The sequence below is a fragment of the Hesperophylax consimilis genome, chromosome 23, assembly GCF_061612785.1.
Source record: "Hesperophylax consimilis isolate HC1 chromosome 23, BYU_Hcon_1.0, whole genome shotgun sequence".
NCBI lineage: Eukaryota > Metazoa > Arthropoda > Insecta > Trichoptera > Limnephilidae > Hesperophylax > Hesperophylax consimilis.
In genome coordinates, this window is record NC_142858.1 from 4,518,919 (window position 1) to 4,542,507 (window position 23,589).

The 23,589-nt window shown below is 33.6% G+C and overlaps 1 protein-coding gene across 1 annotated transcript in view; it reads left to right on the forward strand.

Moving 5' to 3' along the window:
- Positions 1–23,589, forward strand: part of trio (trio Rho guanine nucleotide exchange factor) — a 684,295-nt gene that overhangs the window by 637,111 nt on the left and 23,595 nt on the right. The window contains exons 29-33 of the mRNA XM_089645879.1: positions 3,347–3,422; positions 16,821–16,923; positions 20,272–20,454; positions 21,543–21,617; positions 21,999–22,085. Coding sequence (XP_089502005.1) covers positions 3,347–3,422; positions 16,821–16,923; positions 20,272–20,454; positions 21,543–21,617; positions 21,999–22,085 — 524 coding nt within the window. The remainder of the gene's footprint in view (positions 1–3,346; positions 3,423–16,820; positions 16,924–20,271; positions 20,455–21,542; positions 21,618–21,998; positions 22,086–23,589) is intronic.

The following is a 23,589-nucleotide window of genomic DNA, read 5'->3' on the forward strand; positions in this document are numbered from 1 at the left end:
TGATTACCAGCTTTTAACATCGAATAACACTAGATAAAATTTCAGCATCTCGTCACTAACGTCACCGCATTGAATCAACAATTTACTGTCTTTTAAAAACATGCATTAAAACATTTTCATCGGTTCAAATGTGAATGTGGATCAGAGTTGCCAATGCATATGTTCTAAAATACCCACAAGAGAAAAGTTAATTTTCAAATTTCCCACAAAATCCTCAAAAATTACCCCCAAATTTATACAAAATTCTATCGAAATTAGCATTTGTTTTTTTTTTTATTATATTGTCATTTTCGGATTTTCTCTTTCGTTCAGGCTTTAAAAAGTCACCGGATTCCAAAATTTCATTTACACTTTTTACCCCAAATAATGTCAGGAATCACTGATTAAAGTATGTCAAGTTAGTCCCTCAACACCCTGTATAATGTAAAGCCTTTGCTTTTGATATGCTTGTATCCAGTAATTAATACTAAACCCTGTTATTGGCAGAGAACTTCGCCTTGAAGGCATATTGTATATTATTACATTCCGTATTCCGGCTCAGATATTGGGGTAGGCAATCATTAGTACTGTTTAATCTTCCAATTAGTTAACTGATACACCCTCGATCCTTTGCATTTGCGAAGGTCTCCGTGGCTTTAATGTAGGTACTTATTAGATAATTAATGTTCCCTACTAGTAACAATAGATTGTCAGTAGTTATTTATACTAAAACAGCGTTGCACAAATCATTCCAGCTACTATTCAATAATATTTGTGTATTATTTTATTATTCCTCCATTTTTATTTCCAAATAATAGGTAAACACCTACTCAAAAGTACAGCATTTTCCACTTGCGAACCTTTGCAACACCCCAATAACTAAAATGTATAATATTCTGTAATTTGTTATGTATATATATATAATATACCTACCACGGTCAAAGTCCTGTTTTTTTGTGCGATTGAGTGATTTTTTTCTTGAACATAGTTCGTACATTGTACACGTCTCGTCAATTTTGTCTTTCAATATTTCGCATCATCTACTGTTCGCTTCGTTTTCAATGCAGGTGACAGGCCCTGTATCATATAATTAAGGTATCTCCGATTAGAATTGCCTGAATCCAACCACAATGTACTAATTAATCATTGTACCTATACCTTTGTAGGCTTGCATTGTGTTGCTAAGGATTTTCGAGTATGTACGATGGATTAGGTTCTCCCAAAGCCTTTGTGATTTCATTTAGGTATATGTGATGTATGAGGTTCTCTACATGTGTGGATCAGAGGCATGCAGTTCATACGGTTAAACCAAACTGCGCGTGTCCCAAGAAAAACGTTCGTAAAAAACTAAACAGTGAAACGCATCTACTAGTTCAATCAGGTATCAATTGAGTATTTTTGTCCTTATTACTTATCATTCCAACATACCATTAACAAAAATATAAGAATATAATTCAGAATATAACAAGAATATAATTCAACAGTATGGTCACCGTTCTAGAAAGTCCATTCTCAAGCCTCAGAAAAGGTACAAAATAAATTTCTTCGGTACATCAATTTTATAATGAATATTTCGATCGAATTTATAAATTATAATAACTTACGTACCGAAACCAGACTTCTCAAACTATCAGATAGAAGAGTTTTCACTGATATTTTATTTTTATTCAAAATTATCAATTCTCTAATTGACATCCCTGAATTATTCGAATTATTTTGTATGAAAAAATGACAAACTCGAAGCAAAGACACTTTTAAATGTAACAATAACCTCAATAGTAACTACTCTATGTATTCACCAATTCCAAGAATTCATCACCTTGCAAACAAATACTGTGAACTTATTGATATATTTGGTGTTAATAACTTTGTGAGTTTCAAAAGGCAACTAACTAATTTCAGACCTATTTGGTAGTTATTAATTGTATTATTTATTATTTTTTTTTTTACAAAGACTTGTCTCTATACCTTCCAACGTTTAGCTCACATACTCCTTAGTTTATTTGTTATTTATTTTTTTACAAATATTAATGACTATGCATGTACGGTCATACTTGATATGTATATTATACTTTGATTTACTTTACCATTTCGAGTACTATTATTTAAATTCGATATTAATTACGGCGTTGGTATTTTGCCATTACTTATTAGTTTTTTTCTATAGATAAAGCAGACATTATTTTTCTTCTTTTTTTAAACATTTGTTTTATAATACATATCATTATATTATATATATTTATTTTCTACTTACCTGACGAGTAAATTATTTTACTGTTTTCAGTCTTACTGGTTTTGCAACAAACATGAATAATTAAATGCATATATGAATGTACAATGTACATAATTACTTTATACTTGAAACTTTTCTTTATTTACAATATTATTTTATTTGGATTATTTGATTTTTATCTTTTTTGTATTTAGTTATGCTATTATACATGTTACACTTACATACATAAATTGCCAATTTACCATGTAAAAGCCCGATAGGGCCGTTAATGAATAATAAATAAATAAATAAAAACTAACCCTACGGTTTATGGCGTCTTAAGATGAATTTTTTCTGCCTCCAAAGATGTGATAACTTTGTTATTTTTGTTACTATCTGAATTTCCTGGCGTTTCCCGGGATTTGATTTGAGTTTTTCGAAATCAGATGTACCTACCTTCACATTAATTTTCCTCTTATTTTGAACGTGCACCATTTCATTAATAAGTATAGGGTGCTTTTCGAAATATCATTTAAACAGTGGCCTTCCTCTTGTTTTAGAGGTGCTTATGTTCATCAATCTCAGAATAATAAAAACACTCGCGTTGGTAAATAATTTTTTTATTTTGTAAAAATTTTAAGCTTTTGGGTGTTCTTGAGGAAAAATTCGTCTGTTTAAAGACATTATTTTGGATGTCTTATATTTCGACATCGTAATATATCATATTTGCGGTTCTTAAATATAATTCATGGTACGAAAGTATTCTATTTGACGAAGAAATGTTAGAAATGAAGTATTTTAAACATTAAGCTACCATCAAATGCCATACTTCTATTTGGTCAAATCTTTCCCCCTGTGAATGATCAACGCAAGTCACTGCTTTTTATTTATTATCTATGGTTTCTCGCTTAATCGCGAGCATTATGTATGAGACTTTTGGTGATCTCCGAGTATTGTATTTGTACAGATTTGGTTATTCCGTCAAAAATTTCCAAACCGTTGTCTACACTTTTTACTCCAAAAAAGCTCAGTAATCGCTCGTCCAAAAATTAATGATAATACAAAAATTCTGTCCCAGTATCAGACATAGTAATATTAATTCATTGTTTTGTAAGTAGTTTGTGTATTTATGTTTGTTATTTTCTTTGTTTGCAGAAATAGTACCGGTGGCAGTCGATGGAGCCACCGCGTCCACCTCCAGTCCCGTGAATAAGAGACGTGTCTTCAACAGGTAAGCAACATTATATTTATTTGTTTATTCTACCGACATGTCAATCCGATCCCTTCTGCATCCATGTATGGCAAACGCATATATCACGGTTACACGGTTGACACTTTCCGTATGATTACAGATGATGATTTAAATGGTTACTCCATCATTCTATTCCAAAGTTTGCTGAAATGCAAAAACATGTACTTACTTAATTTTGCAGACTATCAAAAAAGAAACTAGCGAACAAACATTTCTTTCACAATCCAGATTTTGTGCATTCCGGAGAATCAGCAACACTTACGACGCCGTCGCCTGCAAAGTTAAATATTCATGTCAATCTGTACCTTTGAGTTCATTTTAGATGTTATTCAGTTTTCCACACCACGATAAGTATTATATATATATTACAAACAATACAAAACAAAATGAACATTTTTCTGCCCAACTGGGAAGGATTCCCGTTTCAGGACAGCCAAATTGTGTATTTAGTACATAATATTCTTACAATGAAATGGCGATGCTGTCAAAACAAATTTTGAGAACATTGTTGATTGCATTCGAAGTGACAGGATGGTTTCTTTATCCTTGAAAGAATCGCAAAGATGTAATTTATTACCAGGGTCAATTTGGATAACATTAGTAATTGCATTCAGAACAGATGAATGGTTTCTTTCGGGACATCACAAGTCTGAGATTCTTTCCAGGGCATTTTGGAGAACATTTACAATTGTATAGTTAGAATTTCCACATTTATAAATCAGTATAAGACATATGAATCCCATAGATTTTTAGAATTTTTTAGGTGATATAAATTACACATTACTAGACAAGAATATATGGCGTATGACAAATGAATTTCCAATTTTAAAATTTCGAATCTTTATTTATTAAATGGCTAGATATTATTATACAGTAATCGAAATAAAACCGCGCAAAATATTCGTAAATTTAAATTTAAATAATAACAACAATGAAGATCAATTTATTAGGAACAAAAATAACATTTTTAAACTTGAAATAAAAAGTGACTTTAGATCCTTATCTCTCTTAAGTATAAAATAGCCTTTTGGAAGATAAAAAATAAAATTTAACATAATATTATCAACGCCATAATATGTTTTTTTTCTATCTAAGTACTTAAATAAGTAGGTACTAAAAAAAATTATAATTAACTTTTTTTATTTATTTTTTTTTATTTTTGTTTATTGCAGAAACAAACAGTACATAATTACATAGATGACAATAGTTACAAAATTATAAAAGTTAGTACAATAATTGGTACCAATGACATTTTTTTTTATATTTACTCCACACAGGAGGCCCTGAAGAAAATAATTTCCCTCAGGGCCTATGTCATCTTTGGGGATGCTGTGTGGAGGGTCTTTTTGTGGAGAGGAAGGAGTGAACATGGGTCTTGAAGAGTCCCATGTTGTAGGAGGGAGGAAACACAGAGGCCGGCAGTTCGTTCCACAGCCGAGCTGTTGAACTTAAGAACGAATCGTAGAAGCGACCCGTTCTCATGTGACAAGTGTCAACTGTGTACAAATGTTGGGCGCGCGTTTGGCGTGTATCCCAACTACGTACCGGTGCCGAAGGGATCAATGACGCTAGTTCCTCAGAGCATCTTCCATTGTAATACCGATAGAACAAGGACAGCATACCTACCTGACGCCTGTGCTCTAAAGATTGCAGTCCGTTTGTTAAGATTGGGGAATCTATCAAACGGACCGCCCGTTTCTGCACAGAGTCAAGGGTTTTTTTCAGGTATTTAGGGGCTCCAGACCAGAGATCGCTGACATATATGCATATGAGGTATATTATACATTTTACGGTTAAGTTACATTTTTAAGTTAAGTTAAATTAGTGTGCTGGGGAAGGAGAGAGGTGTGTGTGAGTGTTTGTGTGTGTGTGTGTGTACGTGTGCATGTGTGTCTGTGTGTGGTTGTATGTGTTATGTGGGCGAATTCAGTGTGCTAAAAAAGTTTTTCTTAAATAGAGGGAGAGAATCAAAAAATATATCGGTATTTGTGCTTGTTTGAATTGAGTTGAATGTTTGAAGGATGCGAGAAATAGGGGAATTGGCTGCAGCGTTTGTATTATTACTAGTTGTGTAAAAAAGGTTGGTGTGTCGAGTTCTTTTAGATGGGGTGTTAAAATTTATTTGGGATAGAAGTTCTTAACTAAACACTTATTAGTTCATATTAGATATGTGAGTTTGTGTTAGCATGAGTTTGCTCTCGACTCTCCCCATGTCCAGAAGCCAATTGCTAACCCATTTTCGCAACGCGCTAGAACTTTTCAATTTCCATGCTTCGGGAATGATTTGCTTCCTTCCTTTCCCGTAATTCGTGGTACGGTTCCCGTTTCAATTCGCGAATGTATATGTATGTACCTTTAGATAAAGCAAGCGCATAAACACAGACGCGAAAGCGACTTTATTGTATACTATTTATAGATAGAGATTATTCCTAACCTACGCTTTATCACTGTAATTTTTCTTCTGAATTTGAAAATTAATTAACGAGTCATTTTTACGTCAACATTTGTACAAAATCGCAATCGATTTCAATAAGCCATTAAAATTATTATTCTTTCCAAGAAAGTGATAAGATTAAGATGTGTCTCAACGTGAATTTATCTTTTGCGAGAAAATTTGAAAATCTTTGTGTGCTCGTCATTTATTACATGTTTTCATGGAAATTATTTACATGGCTAATTATTGTAGTTATTTATTCTATAAATTTCCGAAAATAACTTACCTGGGGAGACAAATCCTTAGCAGGTGTTCTTAAAATTCAATTAACTTATTAAAAGAAATATACAAGCTAAATGTGTATAGTGCCTTATATAACCAGCAAATATAGGTAATAGGCATACAAATCGCTTGGCAAACGGAGTGATATTCTGAATCATTTTATAAGAAAGTAAAAAGGTGACCAAGGCAAATTGTCATAGATAATCTTAGTCATAATATTGAATTTGAAAAAAGTTGTTTCAGATATATTTTGCATTCATACATTTGTAATGAAAAAATAAGTTTTGTGGTAGTTAAGTTTTTTTTAAATTTTATTATAATTCCGCTCAAGGGAAACGAATGGAGAAACTTTAATTTATGAAAGCATATTTTTGGTATTCATGATAAAAAAAAACCGATCCGAAATAAAGATTAATCGAAATAGTGATTTAGATTCTTCAGCAGAAAAACTTACAAATGGAGAACTTTTGTCCTTTTCTTGTACAAATACAGTGTAAATGTACAAGAGTTTCGCTGTCGTGAAATTTGAATGGTTTCCTCTCTCTGTATTTTTAGATAAACACAATTACATTTAAATGTAGTTCAATCACAAATGTCCAATTTTTTTATTAATATGACTCCTAAAATCATTATAATATTGTTTTCCTTTATACAGTAAACTATTTTGTGTATAGGCTTTGTCTTTTTTTGGTAGGATAATTTTATTTCACTATCTTGTTATATATAATTTTCTTAGAAAATTATTTTGGCAATAGGTTGTTTATTATTCCATGTTTACATATCATCGTGTTCAAGGTCAGCATATTTTCATCGTTAGCTAGTTTAATTTACGTATTAGAACTAAAAACATAATATACACGCTAATTAAATTTTGTTATGTTTAGTTTGGGGAGAATAGGTATATATTGTACCGTAATTAATTAAGTGGCTTTCAGTGAAATTAGTGTTTTAACCTCGTAAATAATCTATTTCTGGCTTATCGGAGAAATATGTATTTATGTAATATTATGGTATGGAGTTAGTTACTTACTTACAAACCAACTTTGCAAGAGGATTATAACATTGTAACGAGTTCACGCCCGGAGTAGTCTTCACTTTACAAACAATGTTATATAACTTAGCCACTTATGTACTTAGTCTAGACACGTAAAATATAACACTGCTCGTAACATATGCGGCAAACAATTCAAACAAAAACATTAATTTCTCCAGTAAATTTATCTTTCTTAGTTATTTGCTGGTAAGGTAGTTCATAAATTGGTAAGATATATTTATTTCCATAACCACGACTATTAGCTCAAATTGAGATTAAGTGCCAATTTAAAAAATAAAGAAACCTACTCGTACATTGTAACCATGACTATCATTGTATTATATTATGTATCTATGCTTTCGTTGGCGACTATTTGGACAAACCGGGTGTTATATAAATACTGGGGTATTCCGAACAATTGCCAGGAAGATAAATTGAAGATGAAATCTCAAGGCAGTATAGCTTTACAAAGAACATGAATGAGATTTTACCGTTGGTTTCTTCTAGAGAACATTCTTCGATGTAAAAGCTCTTTGGATCGGTCCTTAGATGTAACAATTAGCTTCAATAATTACAACGGAAATTTCTTCATTTACTGTATTTTTTTACATCGAGCACAGCGTTCTGTCCACACATCAAAGGCTCAACTCAAAACCCAAATATCAACATCAATCCTGTATTTACACAAACATCAAGGAAGATACAAAAATAATTCAGCCTCTTTTACCCGTAAAAAGAATGTCTGTAGATAACAACAAATTTAAATATTATTTATTTTTTGGATGGGTTGTTTAGGAGAATTTGATAATAAATTCTTCTAATTTAAAAGTTAATTTTCAAATTCTATGAAAGTTCTCTTCAAGTTTTGTTATTATTTCAGTTTTGTCAAGTATCTGGCCCAAAGATATTAGAAGATCGAGATGTGCTATGAGCAGTTCGTACTGAGTGGAATTGTTTTGCCGAGTGTCGCCGGTTTTGTTCACCAATACTACTGCACACCTTCGCTTGCGCTAAGGTATCCGCACTAATACATAGAATAGATTTCTGTGCGTACACGTCCCGATACCGTTCAAAGTACCCTAATTAGGTAGTACTCCGGCTACGGTCCGGCGGCCAACATAGCATATCTCGTTCTTCTAATATCTTTGATCTGGCCTATAACGTTATAATAACAGAACTTGAAAACTTGAATAGGACATTCACAGAACTCGAAAATGAACGTAGAATTTGACGAATTGTTCAAATTCTATGAAGCTACTCATCCTAAAACTTGCTTATTTGACTTTATGTTACCACTCATAAATGAAAACGAATCTTCACATTGACTTTGTGTGATAAACATGTATATATTTTTTAAATTAACTAACTACATATAATAATAATTCACCATTTTTAAACGGCAGAACAAAGGCTTTGTATGACGAAAGACATTTTGCATGAAATTACAACAACAAAGGTGATGATTTTATTGTAGTCAACAGCAGTGAAAATGTGGGTTTTGTGACATTGCGTGCATCACAATAATATCATATTAGAATCATAATTGTTTGCCTTATAATTGTTGGATTTGTGAAGCTGAACGTATTTATAAAAACATATTTGCCTCAGGAACGCGTTTCAAAAAAAAATGTCAATTTTAGAGATTTACCTTACGAATAAACACCGTTAGTAAACTTGAAAAGTTACGACATCCCTCAAAAAGTTAAACAAAAGAAATACACTTTTCATGTGTAGAATTATTATTTAATAATAATAATAATTAGATGATTTGTATAGCGCCATTTTTGTACAAAATCACCACAAGGGCGCTGTACAAAATTCCAAATTCCTAAAAATATTTATTGCACAAAAATACAGAGTACAAAGGGGTTATAGGTTACATCCTATTTCTTCCAGCTAACCCAACAAATACACATTATATTACATAACCCAACAATTACATGTTAACAAATGTATGTAAAGAAAAAATAAAAATCGAGGTATTTAATTTATGTAAGGTATTCATTTAAGGTGTAGTGACATTTGTTTAAAAGAAATGTTTTTAGTGATGATTTAATTTTACCTAAGTATGTCTGTTATTTGTTTGATGCTACGTGGAAGGTTGTTATATACTTTAATGGCCATGTAGTGTGGTCCTTTTTGAAATATAGTTTTGTTTGCTTTTGGGATTAATAAATTTCCTGTGAACCTTATAGCTTGTTTATGTGTTGATTTTTAATGTGGGAACTTTTCTGGAGATGATCGAACTAACAGGCATAACTCCATTATACAGGGTTTTCCAATAAGAGGTATTATTTTGAATAACCCGCTATTTCGTTAGATGTTACTTTTGAAGCTGTCATTTTTTGACATTTGACAAGTAGATACTACGCCATTAATAAAAATGGAACGATACACGCTTCAACAACGCATTGAAATTATTAAAATTCACTTGAGTGAATCAAATGCAAATCATCTTTAGTGATGAGGCCCATTTCCACCTCGGTGGCTTCGCCAACAAGCAAAATTGTCGCATCTGGGGCTCGGAAAACCCAAGAGTTATTGTTGAAAAGCCTCTCTATTCTCAACGTGTGACTGTTTGGAAGCGGTTTATGGTCCGGCGGAGTCATTGGACCTTACTTTTTCGAAAATGAGGCTGGAGCAACAGTTACGGTGAATGGATTGATGATTAATCACTTTTTATGGCCGGTATTGGATGGTATTGATCTGGACAACGTTTACTTTCAACAAGACGGCGCTACGTGCTACACAAGCAACGAAACAATTGATATTTTACGATTGGATATCAAAATAACACCTCTTATTGGAAAATCCTGTATATATATGTCAGTCACTGTCAGAAGTTTGAGATTTTAAAAAATTGGTCAACATGAATCCCGGTGATCAGAGTTTGTAATTTTCCGTAGTCACCAAATATATCTATTTTTGTTTATCTTCAATGACCTTTCTTACTAACTATAGACTGTCAAACAATTATCAACCTTTTGCATCCACCGGTTGATCAATAATACAAACTATACGTACAATGCATTTGATCAATAACGCGATGCTGCGTTAAAATGTACACATTCTATTAAATTAACACGGCTTTGCCCGGGCCGAGAGAACACAGAGTTTTTTAAAATCAATCGGTGACGTGGACAGTGACCTTCTCTTGTTTTGAAAACCAAGTGTGCAAAATTTCATTAATTTCCATTTGTATAAAATCAATGCCAGGCCGACAGCCCCCAAAGCCTTTTAAAGAAAACAATTAACTTTTTTAATAAAATTTTCGCTAAGCATTTACAGTCTTCCTTTTATTAGTACATAAAAATGTTGGCAACAGTCAAATGGCTCGTATCAAAACGTATTAATCTTTAAAAAAGCACAATGATTCAAGTGAATATTTTTTACTAACCAAACGGTGTTCAGAAATTAGTGGTACTTTACGAATTGAGATGATTATACAATCATACATATAATTCATAGACAATTTTATGTTTTTTTTTTGTATTTAACGCTTTGCCAAGAAGGTATTTACATGTAAAAGCTTTTTTTTCATTCTGAAATCTTACGTACCTATAAATATAGTCTTTTAATAAAAAAATCTATTCGCAAATCAAAATAATAAATTAAGAAAATTGATAAAAATAGAGTTTTCCCCTTTTTTGCATTAGCTCCTCCACAGGAGTCCCTGAGGGAAAAAAATCTCTAAGGGTTTATGTCATTTTTGCGGATGCTGTGAGGAGGGCTATTTTATGGAAAAAGAAGGAGAGGAAGTTCTGGGAAGGAAAAAAGGGGTGGAACAATATACCCAGGAGTGACGGACGTATTCATCCCTCCCACTGCATCGCTAGGCAATGGGTCTTGAGAGAGTACGGCTAGAGAAGTCAAAAGGTCTCCCTCAACCAGTCTCTCCCGATCCGACCCAAACTCATCTCATGAACTCGGGTACCTCTGTTAAGTCAGGAGATGGCAGGAGTGTTGGTTATCCAACAAATTGTTCCCGGGGCGGTGGTACCCATACCCGCCTCCCAAATTGTAATTGTTTGTTTAAAAAGAACCGTCAAACTTGAAAGAGAAGTTCGAATGTGAATAACAAATTTCAAAGACAAAGTGAGTAGCTTACTCTGGTCATAGTAATTAAAAAAAATGGTAGCAATTTTTAAATTTCTATAATTTAATGCCAAGCTGTACATCAGTCGTTATCGATATACCAGGTAGGTAACTTTCCAAATTAGCGTTTATCAGAAATTCCCAACATGCATTTCAATACATATTTAATAACTTAGTTTCAGTGTACTTGTCTATCTGTCGTAAAGTCGATTAGCATCATTAGCGATATGTTATCACGGTAGTTGGATAATTTGACTGAAGCGTTATTCCCGATCAGCGTTCATTGTCCGACGTTGTGTTTTAAAAACGGCTGCACCGGTTGCGTTCGTAAGAAGCAAGGAGGTTTCGTCATTAAACTGCGGTTAGTAGAGTGGTTTTATTACTGTGAATAGAATAAATAGTTCATATGTTGTGTTTAGTGTAAGCGCGAGAGACTATTGAAATCTACGCCTTGCTTTTTGCCATATAATCGTTCTTAATCAGTCGATATTTTAAGTCCTGGGTGTGCGATGGAGATTGTTAATTCTCTAGCACGATAAACGCTACGATTTCATGGTCGTTGGATTACAGCTCCGTTTTTCAGGATTGTTCTATTTAGAAGTTTTTTTTCTGTTATTTATAAACCGATATGATATTGAAAATGATTTGTGGTATCATCGTTAATTTATCATTTATAAATATATATATAGTGTATTTAAGTAAGTTACTCTCAGTATCGCCATGATGTAAGACATCCATTCAGAATTAAAACGTTGCTTTAAATGGCTTTAGGCATATTTGGTGATCAGATCTGAATAGCCAGGTGCTTCTCCACCTTCCTCTTCCCTATCCATTTCCATCCCAACTACATTCAGCCTCATACATAACATAACCCAATTGGCAATGCCATAGTCTCACTAGCTCCAGACGGTTGGGAGCAATTGACTCACAAAAAAAAACTAATACTGACATTTATTTTATTCGTTTTTATCTTTGCTCCTCACTGTTAAATTCACTTCTGATAATAAATAACTAGAATATTTCAACAAAACATCACAGAATGACATTATTTGTCTTTGAACTGCATAATTTGTTTTTGTTATGGGTGCCCGCATTTAATGGCATTTTTATTACCAGAGCTCTCGTGATTTGTTATGTTTACATCGCAACACTTTTCCCTATTCAAGTAATTTGTTTTTGATCAATAATTGTAAAATAATTTGATATGAGAGTTGAATCAAAACCTCCACCACAAATCGAGTAAATATCTCATTCCGGCTGTCAACATTTCAGCTTCAGTTTAACTGCGTAACGGGGAATTCCCAATATTTCATATTCATTTTCCAACATCATGTTGATATTTTAATTTTACGCTTGCTGCTCAGTGCTCGTATGGTGGAGATAATTATTATTACCACATTACCTATCATGTCAAATGCAATGGTGAAAATACGATGCGCGTCATTTGAAGGGCGGTTATAGAACATCTTAGAGACAAAATTTCTAAATTAAGTTTGCAAAAAAAAATTACAAATATTTGATTTTTTTAAGGGCGGAGACGGTTTACACGTACGAGTAGTTCCCGTACGTGTGAAGCACTTAGGCTATAGGCCCATTGTGCTATCTCCCATTTTACCTCAATCCTTTAACAACAACCCATTCCCTTTAATAAAGTTCACCAGGGTTGTCATTGGGTCGTCTTCTGGTTCTACTGTGTGTCTCCCCAGGTATCTGAGCCTAGTTCCCACCAGGGCAGGACATCGGCACCATAGGTGAATTGGAGTCTCTTCATCCTTGCATGTGTCTCCTGAGATGGCAGTGTCCCGTTAGTAGTCCTACCAGTTCCCTCTGCAAGTCTAGAGTAGTTTCTTGGTTCGTCTAGGGCCTGGTCCTTTTATGAGTGCTTTGAATTGTTTCATTCCAAGTGCCCTCTCCCATTATAATAATTATTTGCAGTGCTGGGATTTGACCCACCTATCAGTATGTAATTTTGTTTGGCAAGCTGCTACTCCTACGGCCTTTATATTTGATTAATGACACCTAATTATACTGTACACTTTTTCTCTTTCTTTGTTATTTGAACGCCATGATTTTTGTGTAAGAATAAATATATATTTTTTTTGTGTAAATAATCAGAAGATCTATAATAAGTAGGTACAAATGATTTCGAAAACATTTTTCCCATGCAGAAAACAAAAAAACTAATATTTATTTTCCACAAGTTTATCCATATAATTGTAGGAATTGTCATAGAAATGGATTCTTCCGAGGCGAATTTCTTTATCGTGTATTCGCATCAAATTTATTACTGGAGAATATGTTTTATGTTGATGCTGTTATTTTAGAAACTATTGTATTTCTCGTCCTTTTGATTTGTTAACATAATATTTTAGATACCTACTCAGCTCCTGCCGACAAGCTACTTGAATTAGCTTTATAAAACTTCCTGTAGGTAGAATTTTTTGTAATAATGAATTATTTGTTGTCCCTGTCCACTTTCCTCGGCCAAAGTTTTAACTGTTTTCGTCCTGTTATTTATAAGTACTCTAGTTTCCATCAGTTTAATATCGCCTTAATTACTGTTTAATATACGATCAGACTTCCTTCGAACTAGATTATAATAATGATTCACCTTGTGCTTGGTATAACGCAGTATATATTTGTAGTCATGTTTTGAGTAATGAAGTATTAGATAACAGTTTAGTTTTTAGTAAGTTTAATATTTATATACAATAAGTGGGTTAGCGGAGATCGCATGGAATGTTTATCTGAACCTTAATTGAAGCCTCCAATAATCAAGAGTCAATATGCCCTTTTCAATATTGGTTAAATTCATCAAAATTGTGTTCAGCTCACATCCAGATTTTACATTTCGGTTGTTTGTTGGTAACATTGTAATGATTTTAGCATTCACATCTTGGATATTACAAAACGAGTTTATTTTTGACCCCTCGTCGTTTTGTTAATATGTTTCGTTAATCATAGTATATTAGAAAAACATCTTGTCGCAGTTGTACTTCTGGGCGAGGATGCGGCGGGAAGGCTCGATGATACCTCCTCGGAGTTGGTGCACCAAGTGTAATGTGGACTCCTTCTGGATATTGTAATCTGAAAGGGTACGTCCATCCTCGAATAAACCAAGTCCATCATGGAATAAAAAAATAAAAACACTAGTGTCCCCACTTGGTATCTTTTGGTTCTAGCCCATTTAGCACGCGCTCCCCTCGCTCACACTTGCCTGACATCGTATATATATATATATATATCGCCATTCCATTTGAATTTCATAATGATGGTGTAACACATTTCTACATATGAAATTTAAGCAAATAATGGTCAGACTTTTGGATCACGAAACACGCCCACGTGGCAATTCTTATGGTCCTTCTTTATTCGAAGAATACAATAGAAAACCTAGGTAGTAATTACTCTGATAATCATGAGTCATTATTAAGACCGGGTTAGAAAAAATAGGTATCTTTACATCTTGGAAAAACGGGTCTTCTAGTTAACTACCTACTTAACATTCGTGTTATCTACCAGTGAGATAATGTCGTTCCGAGTTCTGACTGAGAGCGAGCATTCGAGTCAACATCATTAAATGATTATTCGTAATGATCGTTCTTCTTTGCCCTTAAACTGTTATCTTATCTCCGCGAGTTTTTCTTTGGTCTCGAGTCATATGATTGAAATAATTAGTCAACCTCTGCAATCGCCGGTGTTCAGTGTTGTGCGATTTCTTCTCACTCCTGTTTGATTCAACGTGCTGACTCCGTCCACTGTGTCTACTTTGTAATAATGTGTTATTTTTTTGGTGTGTTCACAAATAATACTATCAATTATGGGACTGTTCGACAGCCCACTGTGCGCTTGTCCTGATTGGTGCAACCCAAGGTTGAAAATATAAATATATATAAAAAAATCTAGTGTTAAATGCAATCTGTACTACGCGGAAGGCTTATCTTTAATGCAAATTATGTTTATTGTTAAATGAGAATGTACATTGCTTGCTATTTTTATACTTTGTTCACATATTTTACATCTTGCCGAAAATATGTATGCTAGAATACAACCACAGGTTGGATAACACGAAATCTTATTTTCCAACGAGCGTGGAGTCCATTTAGTAACTACACCGTTGTTCTGGATTTTAGTTGGTTAGAATTCTAGATTATTCAATTTTTCTTAGTTGTTTCAGGAGTGTTCAAAACTTATAGAAAGATTATCTAAATCCAACAACGTATTTTTATTTCCTTGTAGATGTTTTAAATGGGAAAGATTTAGTTTCAAAATCAATGATAGCTTATCTATAACTATAGATCTTCCTTTTTGTGTGTGAATAACTTAAAAAAAATGTTTTTAATGCACAAAGTACCGATAAAATTAAATTCTTTATTTTAAATCCGTGAACAATAGAAAAATGAACGAGACAAAATTATGTTGACGCTACTTGTATTTTAACTACGATACCTAATGCATCAAAACATCTTTTTTTTAAAACTTAAATCGCTTTCTGACGTATAACAATATTTAAATTAATGTTCCGTTATAAGTCAACACAACGACAATTCAGCACATCTTTAAAAGTGATATAAAATCATTAAAAGAGATGAAAAAAAACTAACACTTCGATGTAGGTATATACCAAAACAAACATAACCTATTTAACCTTGTTTTTGTTTCATGACTTTATACCACTTTTTAAAGGTGTTGAATTGTCATCTTGTTGAGTTGTACGGTTACCGTAAATTAAAAACTTTTTTAAAATTTTACGAACTGGTTTCGGCACAATAGTGCACAACACGTTTATCACGAAATTGGTTGGCATTTTTTTGTTGTATTTTGTATACAGACAGAAGAGTTATATTTGCAGAGTATGTATTACGCCCTGGTGTAAGAGAGTAACCATTCAGTTGAAACGTTGCTTGAAATTGCTTTAGGCGTGTTTTGTGACCAGATTTGAATAGCCAGATGCTTCTCCGCCTTTCTCTTCCCCATTTCCTTTCCCTCCGGGAACACCACCTTCAGTCTCACAACATACCCCAATTGTCTCACTCTCTCTAGATAATTGGGAGCAATTGGGACTCTTGTGCGGTATTCACATAAAGGACGATGAATGAAAGGAGTGTGTGCCAAAACCGAGTTGTTTGGCGGCCCATTCTCTCTTCCTATCCTTGCGGGAAAACGGCGTGATGGTTAGTTTATGAGTTACTTTTTGCGGGAATCGTTTGCCATTAAGAGTGTCACAAAATTAGAGTGTGTTAATTCCGCCATACTGTTGAAAAACATTTGAATATCTACAATTTTGAAAGGACATTGGAAAGTGAAGTGGATGATATTTGAGACAGTTTTATTGGTTAACATAGCCTGTTGAGTTTACTGTATGAAGCATCCACCCCAAGACAGGAGGTGGGGATAAAATAATCGCTTTGCTAATTGAATCAAGATGGCGCTATTTTTGTTGCATTTAGTAGAACTAGAGACAACCCACGCCAAATCTGCATGAAGCAACCCTTTGTTTCGAGTATTAATTTGGTATTATCTCTTGTTCTAGCCGCAAGTGGCTCCCTCCCCCGCTGAGGAAGCTGTCGCAGGGCAAGGTCGAGAAGACCACCCCGTCGCCGCTGAAGAAAACCGCCTCCGACAAGCGCTTCAAGGTAAATATTATATATAAATACTTTTTTTTTTCTAAGCAAACGGTTCCATGGCAAAAAATAACAGTTGCGAAATAGAACAGTAACAAAAAATAACAAGCAAACCTAACGTAACATAACCTAAACTATGTAACCCAAACTATTCCTTTATTATTATCTTATTTTTTGTCGCTGTTATGTATTTTATCAGGTTACGGAAACAGAACAGTGACATAACGGAACAATGACAAAACGGAACCCTGAAAAAACAGAACATTTATGAAAAATAACACGCAAACCTAACATTACCTGTCGTAAACTATATAACCCAACCTATTCCTATTGTTCTGTTTTGTCACTGTTCTTTTGCATCCGGTTACGGAAGGATACATTTTTGGACTTCATAATATGGAGTACAAATAAGCTATGAAAGTTATCAAACTCCTACACTATCAAATAAATTAAAACAAAAATAACTACATTAGGTACATCAAATCATGGCTAAAGAATCCATTAGAAAATTTACTGACTAGTATTTTAAAATCATCTTCATGGAAGTTATTGAAAAAAATCCTTCATCTGTGTATAATGATTTTTTAATCATAATTAAACTTGTTTTATTAAAAACTAGCTGAATACCCTGGCGTTGACCATGCTTCATGCAGTTTTTCTAAGTTTCATGTATACAGTGACCTCTCTCTTGTTTTAAAGGTCAAATGTTCAGTCTCGAAATAAAACTGTAGATTTGCACGCCGCCCGCCCGGTGTCCGCCACGCCGCCGACCACCCGTCCGCCACAAACACACAGAAACTCTCATTAATATAAATAGTTAACAATAATTTCCTCTACTTTCGTTACTTTATAAAAATAATAATGAATAGGTAATAATAAACATATATCCGAAAAGGGGTTCGTTAGTGGGAGATTTTAGACTTAAAATCATTTTTTTATAAGCATGACTTTTTTTTCAACTCTTAATCGTAAAAAATGCTCGATTAAAGCAAAGACCAATATATATTCTACTCGATCGCGGTCTAAACTAGGCGATTAAATATTCAAATAAAAAACACATGATTTTGCATCAGTTGCATTGCATCGCCACTTTGAGGCCAGCAGTTTTTGCACCGTCGTCTAATATTAATATTATTGACAGCTTTTCACTTTTATAAATTAATACAATAATTGCTTTTTACAAATGCGTGTTTTGTTTACTTGAAATTAAGAATAAAAATTCTAGCTAATTTAATTAATCATTTTGTATGTTTGTTCACACAAATATTTTGGGAAAAACAGTATTCTAAGAAAATTACTATTCTACATTTTTTTAGATTATGGAAATTCTTATGGCAAATTGAAGCTTTTTTTTCCTTTTCTATACTCCAAATAAGCCCAAATAGGAGATTATTTCGATCTATTTGCGAAATTGACAAAAGGTGATGAGAAAAAGCAAACACAATGAATTTGTATCCAATACCTTATTATCATTTTGACGGCCGGCATAGTCCAGTGGTAACGCATTGGACTGCCATTCCGAAGGTCGCGGGTTCGAACCCGGCGTGCGCAAATAAATTTTATTTGATTAATTTGTGTTATTTCACAATTAATTAATTAAAATAATATATAGTATATTTGCGGCACGTTCCAGAGTGGAAGATACTACCAGTATCGCCCTGGTGTAAGACCACCATTCAGAATTGAAACGTTGCTCCAAATGGCTTTAGCCGTGTTTAGTGACTAGATCTGAATAGCCAGGTAGTTCCCCACCTTCCTCTTTCCTTTCCCCACTTACCTTCAGCCTCACAACATCCCCCAATTGGGGATGCCATAGTCTCACTGGCTCCAGATGGGAGCAGTTGGGACTCTTGTGAGGTATTCACTTTAAAAAAAAAATCTATTTTAGACATATAAATTCGCATAATATTTAGTAGTTAGAGGACAGTTTTAAAATATTCTAAAAATCAATTCCTTTTCACGAAAATTAGCAAACTCTATTACCTTGTACAAAAGTTTTGTATTTTACCATACTGTAAGATTATTGTTTTACTATACTAAAAGAAGTCCTGTTTTATATAATTCATTTTACATTTCGTTTGTCTGTAAATTTGTATGTTTGTTTCGTTTCCTTTCAAAATGGTGGCCATTTTAATGTTTCAGTAAAGATTCTTTTTTCGAATGTGAAATCTTTGACTTTTATTTGGACTTTATTATTCGCATTTTTTATATATTATGGTACCTACCTCCATGAAGAAAATTTTTAAAAAGAATTGTCATCGATACAGTGACATATCTTTGGATAAATTGAATAAAAAAAGGTACATATATAGTTTGTAAGTAGGTAGGTATTTAAGTACACAAATAATTTTGTCATTTAAATTTCGGAAGAACATTTGGTTTTGATTTATAAAATTAGAAACATAAACTGTTCCCAAAACTGCTATTTACAATTATATTATATTGTCTGGATAGACCTCTGCACGTATATTGAGTTGAAGAGCCGTTTGGCTAAATACGTTTTATATATTTTTCTAAGATTGATTAATATTTTTCACAAGAGAGTTGAGACATTTTTAGGCGATTAGACGTTGTTCATAGAATTGTTTAACAATTTGGGAGGCGGGTTTGGGTTTTTGTCGCCCCGGGAACCATTTATTGGATAACCAACACCTCTGGCGTAGGTCACCCCAAGTGGTTCGCTACGTTTGGTGACTTAGCAGGGGTGCCCGGGTTCATCTGTTGAGGTGTGTTCAGGATGCACCTGCCTACCAGCTGCGTGGCGTGCCGGATCGGGAGAGTTTTGGAGAGACTTCGTGACCTCTCCAACGGGTCTCTCAACCCATCGCCTTGTGCTGCAGTGGGATAGATATATTCATAAGTCCGTCACTCCTGGGTACACTGATCCCTAGATTCCTATTTCACCCTTTTACCTTCCCAGAGCTTCCTCTCCTTCCTTTCCTTGAAAAAGACTCTCCACAAAGATGACATAAGCCCTTTTTCCTTAGGGCTCCCTGTGTGGGGGTTAGTGTAAAAAAATAATGGAACTTGAATGGGCCTTTCATAGAACTTAAATATCAACTTCTAAATTTGTTGAATTGATTAGTCATTATCCAAATATTGGGAAACAAACGGCCCATGATGAAATAACAACATAACTTGAATAGAACTTTAAAGAACTTGAATTTTAACATTGAATTTGATGAATTGTTTAAATTCTCTGCTACATCCCGTCCTAAATTAGTTTAGTACAATCAACCTCACCTCGCAGAATATTAGGTAAAAGTTATCATTTTGAATGAGTTGTTCAAAGTTCATTTGATTTAACATTAGGTCTTAAAGAGTGAAATCTTAAGGTAAACATTCGTTTTTCCCCCACAGTTACCGCAGGCTGATACATCTCGCTCAAGCATGACCGAAGCTGAAGAAGTCTTGTCAGATCTTGAGGAGTCTGCAATCTCCATCTTCAAACTCTTCGGGAAGGTGACATACGTTCCCGGACCCGCTCAGGAGGAGCAAGAAGATGAGACGGTGGAACTCCCACCCCCGATGAAGCCGATCCAGGTTGGTACCCCCTTTTCACCTCTTCGCAAAGTGTGTCGTGTGTGGTTCCATATTTGAAATTAACATTCCAAACCTTGAATTCTTTTGAGAGTAACATTCTGAACTTTAAGTTCGCTGTCACTTCAATTCGAAATGCTTTTAGAGCTTTTTTTAACGATAGAGAGGCACTTTATACAGCAAAGCTGATAGTGACCTGTCAAATTTCTTTTCAATCAATTGACTTTTCAGGTTTAATTTAGTCTCTTTTGACTTCTCAACATTTTGTATTATTATTTCCTTACCTGACTAATTTTACAAATTTTCATCAGAACTGGGCTTTCAAGTCATTTATTTTAAAAACAAAAAAAAACCCTCAAATATATTCATTTTCAAATAAGGAGCGACATTTATGACACAATGTAACTTCGAAATGTTGGTGTTGGGTCTGTGGTACAGAAAAATTTTTTCAGCTTTCTTTTTCTTGCTCATATTTATTTTTTCAATACTTAAGTAATAAAAGTGTTTCCAGCATTTTAGAAAGATTTATTAAAAATAATATATGGCAATAAATCAATAAATCATTAAATCATCAGATTCGACTCAAATACAGATTTTGACAAAATAAACAAAAAGATTAATTTAAAATTAAACAATAACTTTGTAAACATCACTTATAGGTAAATACTTAATGTCGACCGGGTTTCGCTACAACCGTAGCTTCATCAGGACAGTATAATACCTGTCCTGATGAAGCTACGGTTGTAGCAAAACCCGGTCGACATTAAGTATTTACCTATAAGTGATGTTTACAAAGTTATTGTTTAATTTTAAATTATAATGTCACATCACAAAGTAACCGCTTCATATGAAGAAAAAAGATTAATATTTTTACCAATTTATTTGCCAACACAACAATTTTGCAAAAATGTGTACAAGTAATGTTTATTCAGCCAAAAAATACGGCTGACAATGTGTGTGTGTGTACAATGTGTCATATTTGCTTTCACTATAATTAGGCCATTTGTGTTTCCCACTAATGCAGATTCATGGTCAAACCTGGACGAGCTTTGGATGCATCTTTGAATAATTGTAAATGATTTTATTTTAAGGATCCCCCACTACTGCAGCCCGTTCCAGTATCATCGAATTTAAATATTCCAGTAATGACTACACAACCTAAAAGGGTACAAATTTTCTGCAATTTTTTTTTCCTAGTTACTTACATTTTCTACTTAGACGTTCATCAAACGGTGACTTCATCGAATGGGATTGTAGAACATATTCCTACTAAAAAATTTAAAATTCATCATCATTTAAAATTTATATTAATTCTCACAAAAAATGGGAACATTTATTATTGAACGATCTACATATAAGTAGGTACTATTAATTGGGTTGCATTGGTGATAATGAATTAACATTACATTGGTTGTCTGTGTTATTTGTAAATTAAAATCTGAGCGGATAATTACACCGCCAATAACACATGTAGGTGTATTTAACTTAATGTAAGCTTAGCAATTAATAACGGAGGACTATTGTTTACACCTTGGCCGGACTTTCAGACCTCCGCACTCTCCCTCAAGTCAATGGACACTGGCAACTCATCGGCAGACTTGGCAGAGATTGAACAAATTGTGAAAGAGAGAATGGTTCGATTCATAGTTTATAGCTTGCTTTGTGTTCTGTAGTCCATAATACTAAATACTGAAAAGCGTGTGTTACATATAATTCTCCGGTATTGTTTCATTATATCTCGTATGTATTATCTGTTTCTTCGTCAAATATCTATGGGAATTATATGGTGTACATGTTTTATTATTAGGTTGATATTTTGATTGGCTTCCTAAAACACTATTTGCGTTATTTATATTGCATGCTTTACACACAATATATTATTGTATTGGTGCTGGTAATGATTTAACAATACTTTAAATAATTAAGTAGTCGAAATGTAGATTGACAACGGTTTATAGCTTTTAATAAGCATACCAGTAGGACCAAGGCGTGTGTTCAACGCATAATTATATTATAATATTTCTGTCTCCTTAGGTTATCGATGAAGGAATATAAATTCACATTCAAACTTCCACGTCTGCTGCACAATTCAGATCTAAATTATTTATGCAGACCGTAACTGGGAAAGAGTTCATCGGATAGTCCGAGGCTTCTACATCTGCTAGAAAAATGTTTGAAACTGTTTTGCTGATAAAGATATAAAATTATCTTCAACCATAAGTTTATTTAATTAATTCCTCTCATGTTATACCCGGAGTTTCTTTACCCCTTTGTTATACTGCATGCTTTACCTTCACTTTGATCTTTCCATAATTGGAATACTCTTGGAAATTTATGTCAAATAACCACAAATTGATGTGGTTACTTCTTTTACAGTGGTCATGTTTTGCTTTTAAACTTTTTCAAAATTTTTATAACAATCAATCCTTGCATGCAAACTACATAGTTTTCTTTTTATTTCAGTTTGTATTTTTGATTTTCTAACATTTCACTTTATCAATGCCTTTTTTTCACCAGTTCTTAAGTTACTGAGCCTAGCACCAGTGTAGACTTTTTGTGAAAATCTTAACCTAACCTTGGCAAACCCACCATCAGCCACCACTACTCACCACCACCTACAACCACCCACAACCACTCCTGACCTTTAAACTTCACCGCACAGGAGCTTGAGATTTTCACAAAGAACTAGATTTAACCACACGGCTAGAGACACAATATAGCCGACTTTATAAAAGAAATGAAACAAATTGTATATATTTTCATAAGTATTACGCAAGGTGATCGCTAAAACTTTACTAGGCTTTTTATTTCAAGCTTTCATTTTACTGCCTGAACTTTTCTTCATTTATCGAATGTTGGTGATTTTTTTACCAACATTTTAGACTTTTTACATATCGATTGTACAAACAAAATTCATCTATTTTTTTCTTTTTTCCCTTCTCAAAATAATCCACTTGATCATATCATACATACAAGCACTTATGTGTGAACATTTCTCCATCAAATCTTGACTAAAACCTCTAATAATATTGATTCGAGTCTGATCGAATGATTAGGTATATATTATTATTTTCAGTGGTTTATGTACGGAGGTGTCATCAGATCTGCATCTTGAAATTGTTGGCTGGATTGTATCCG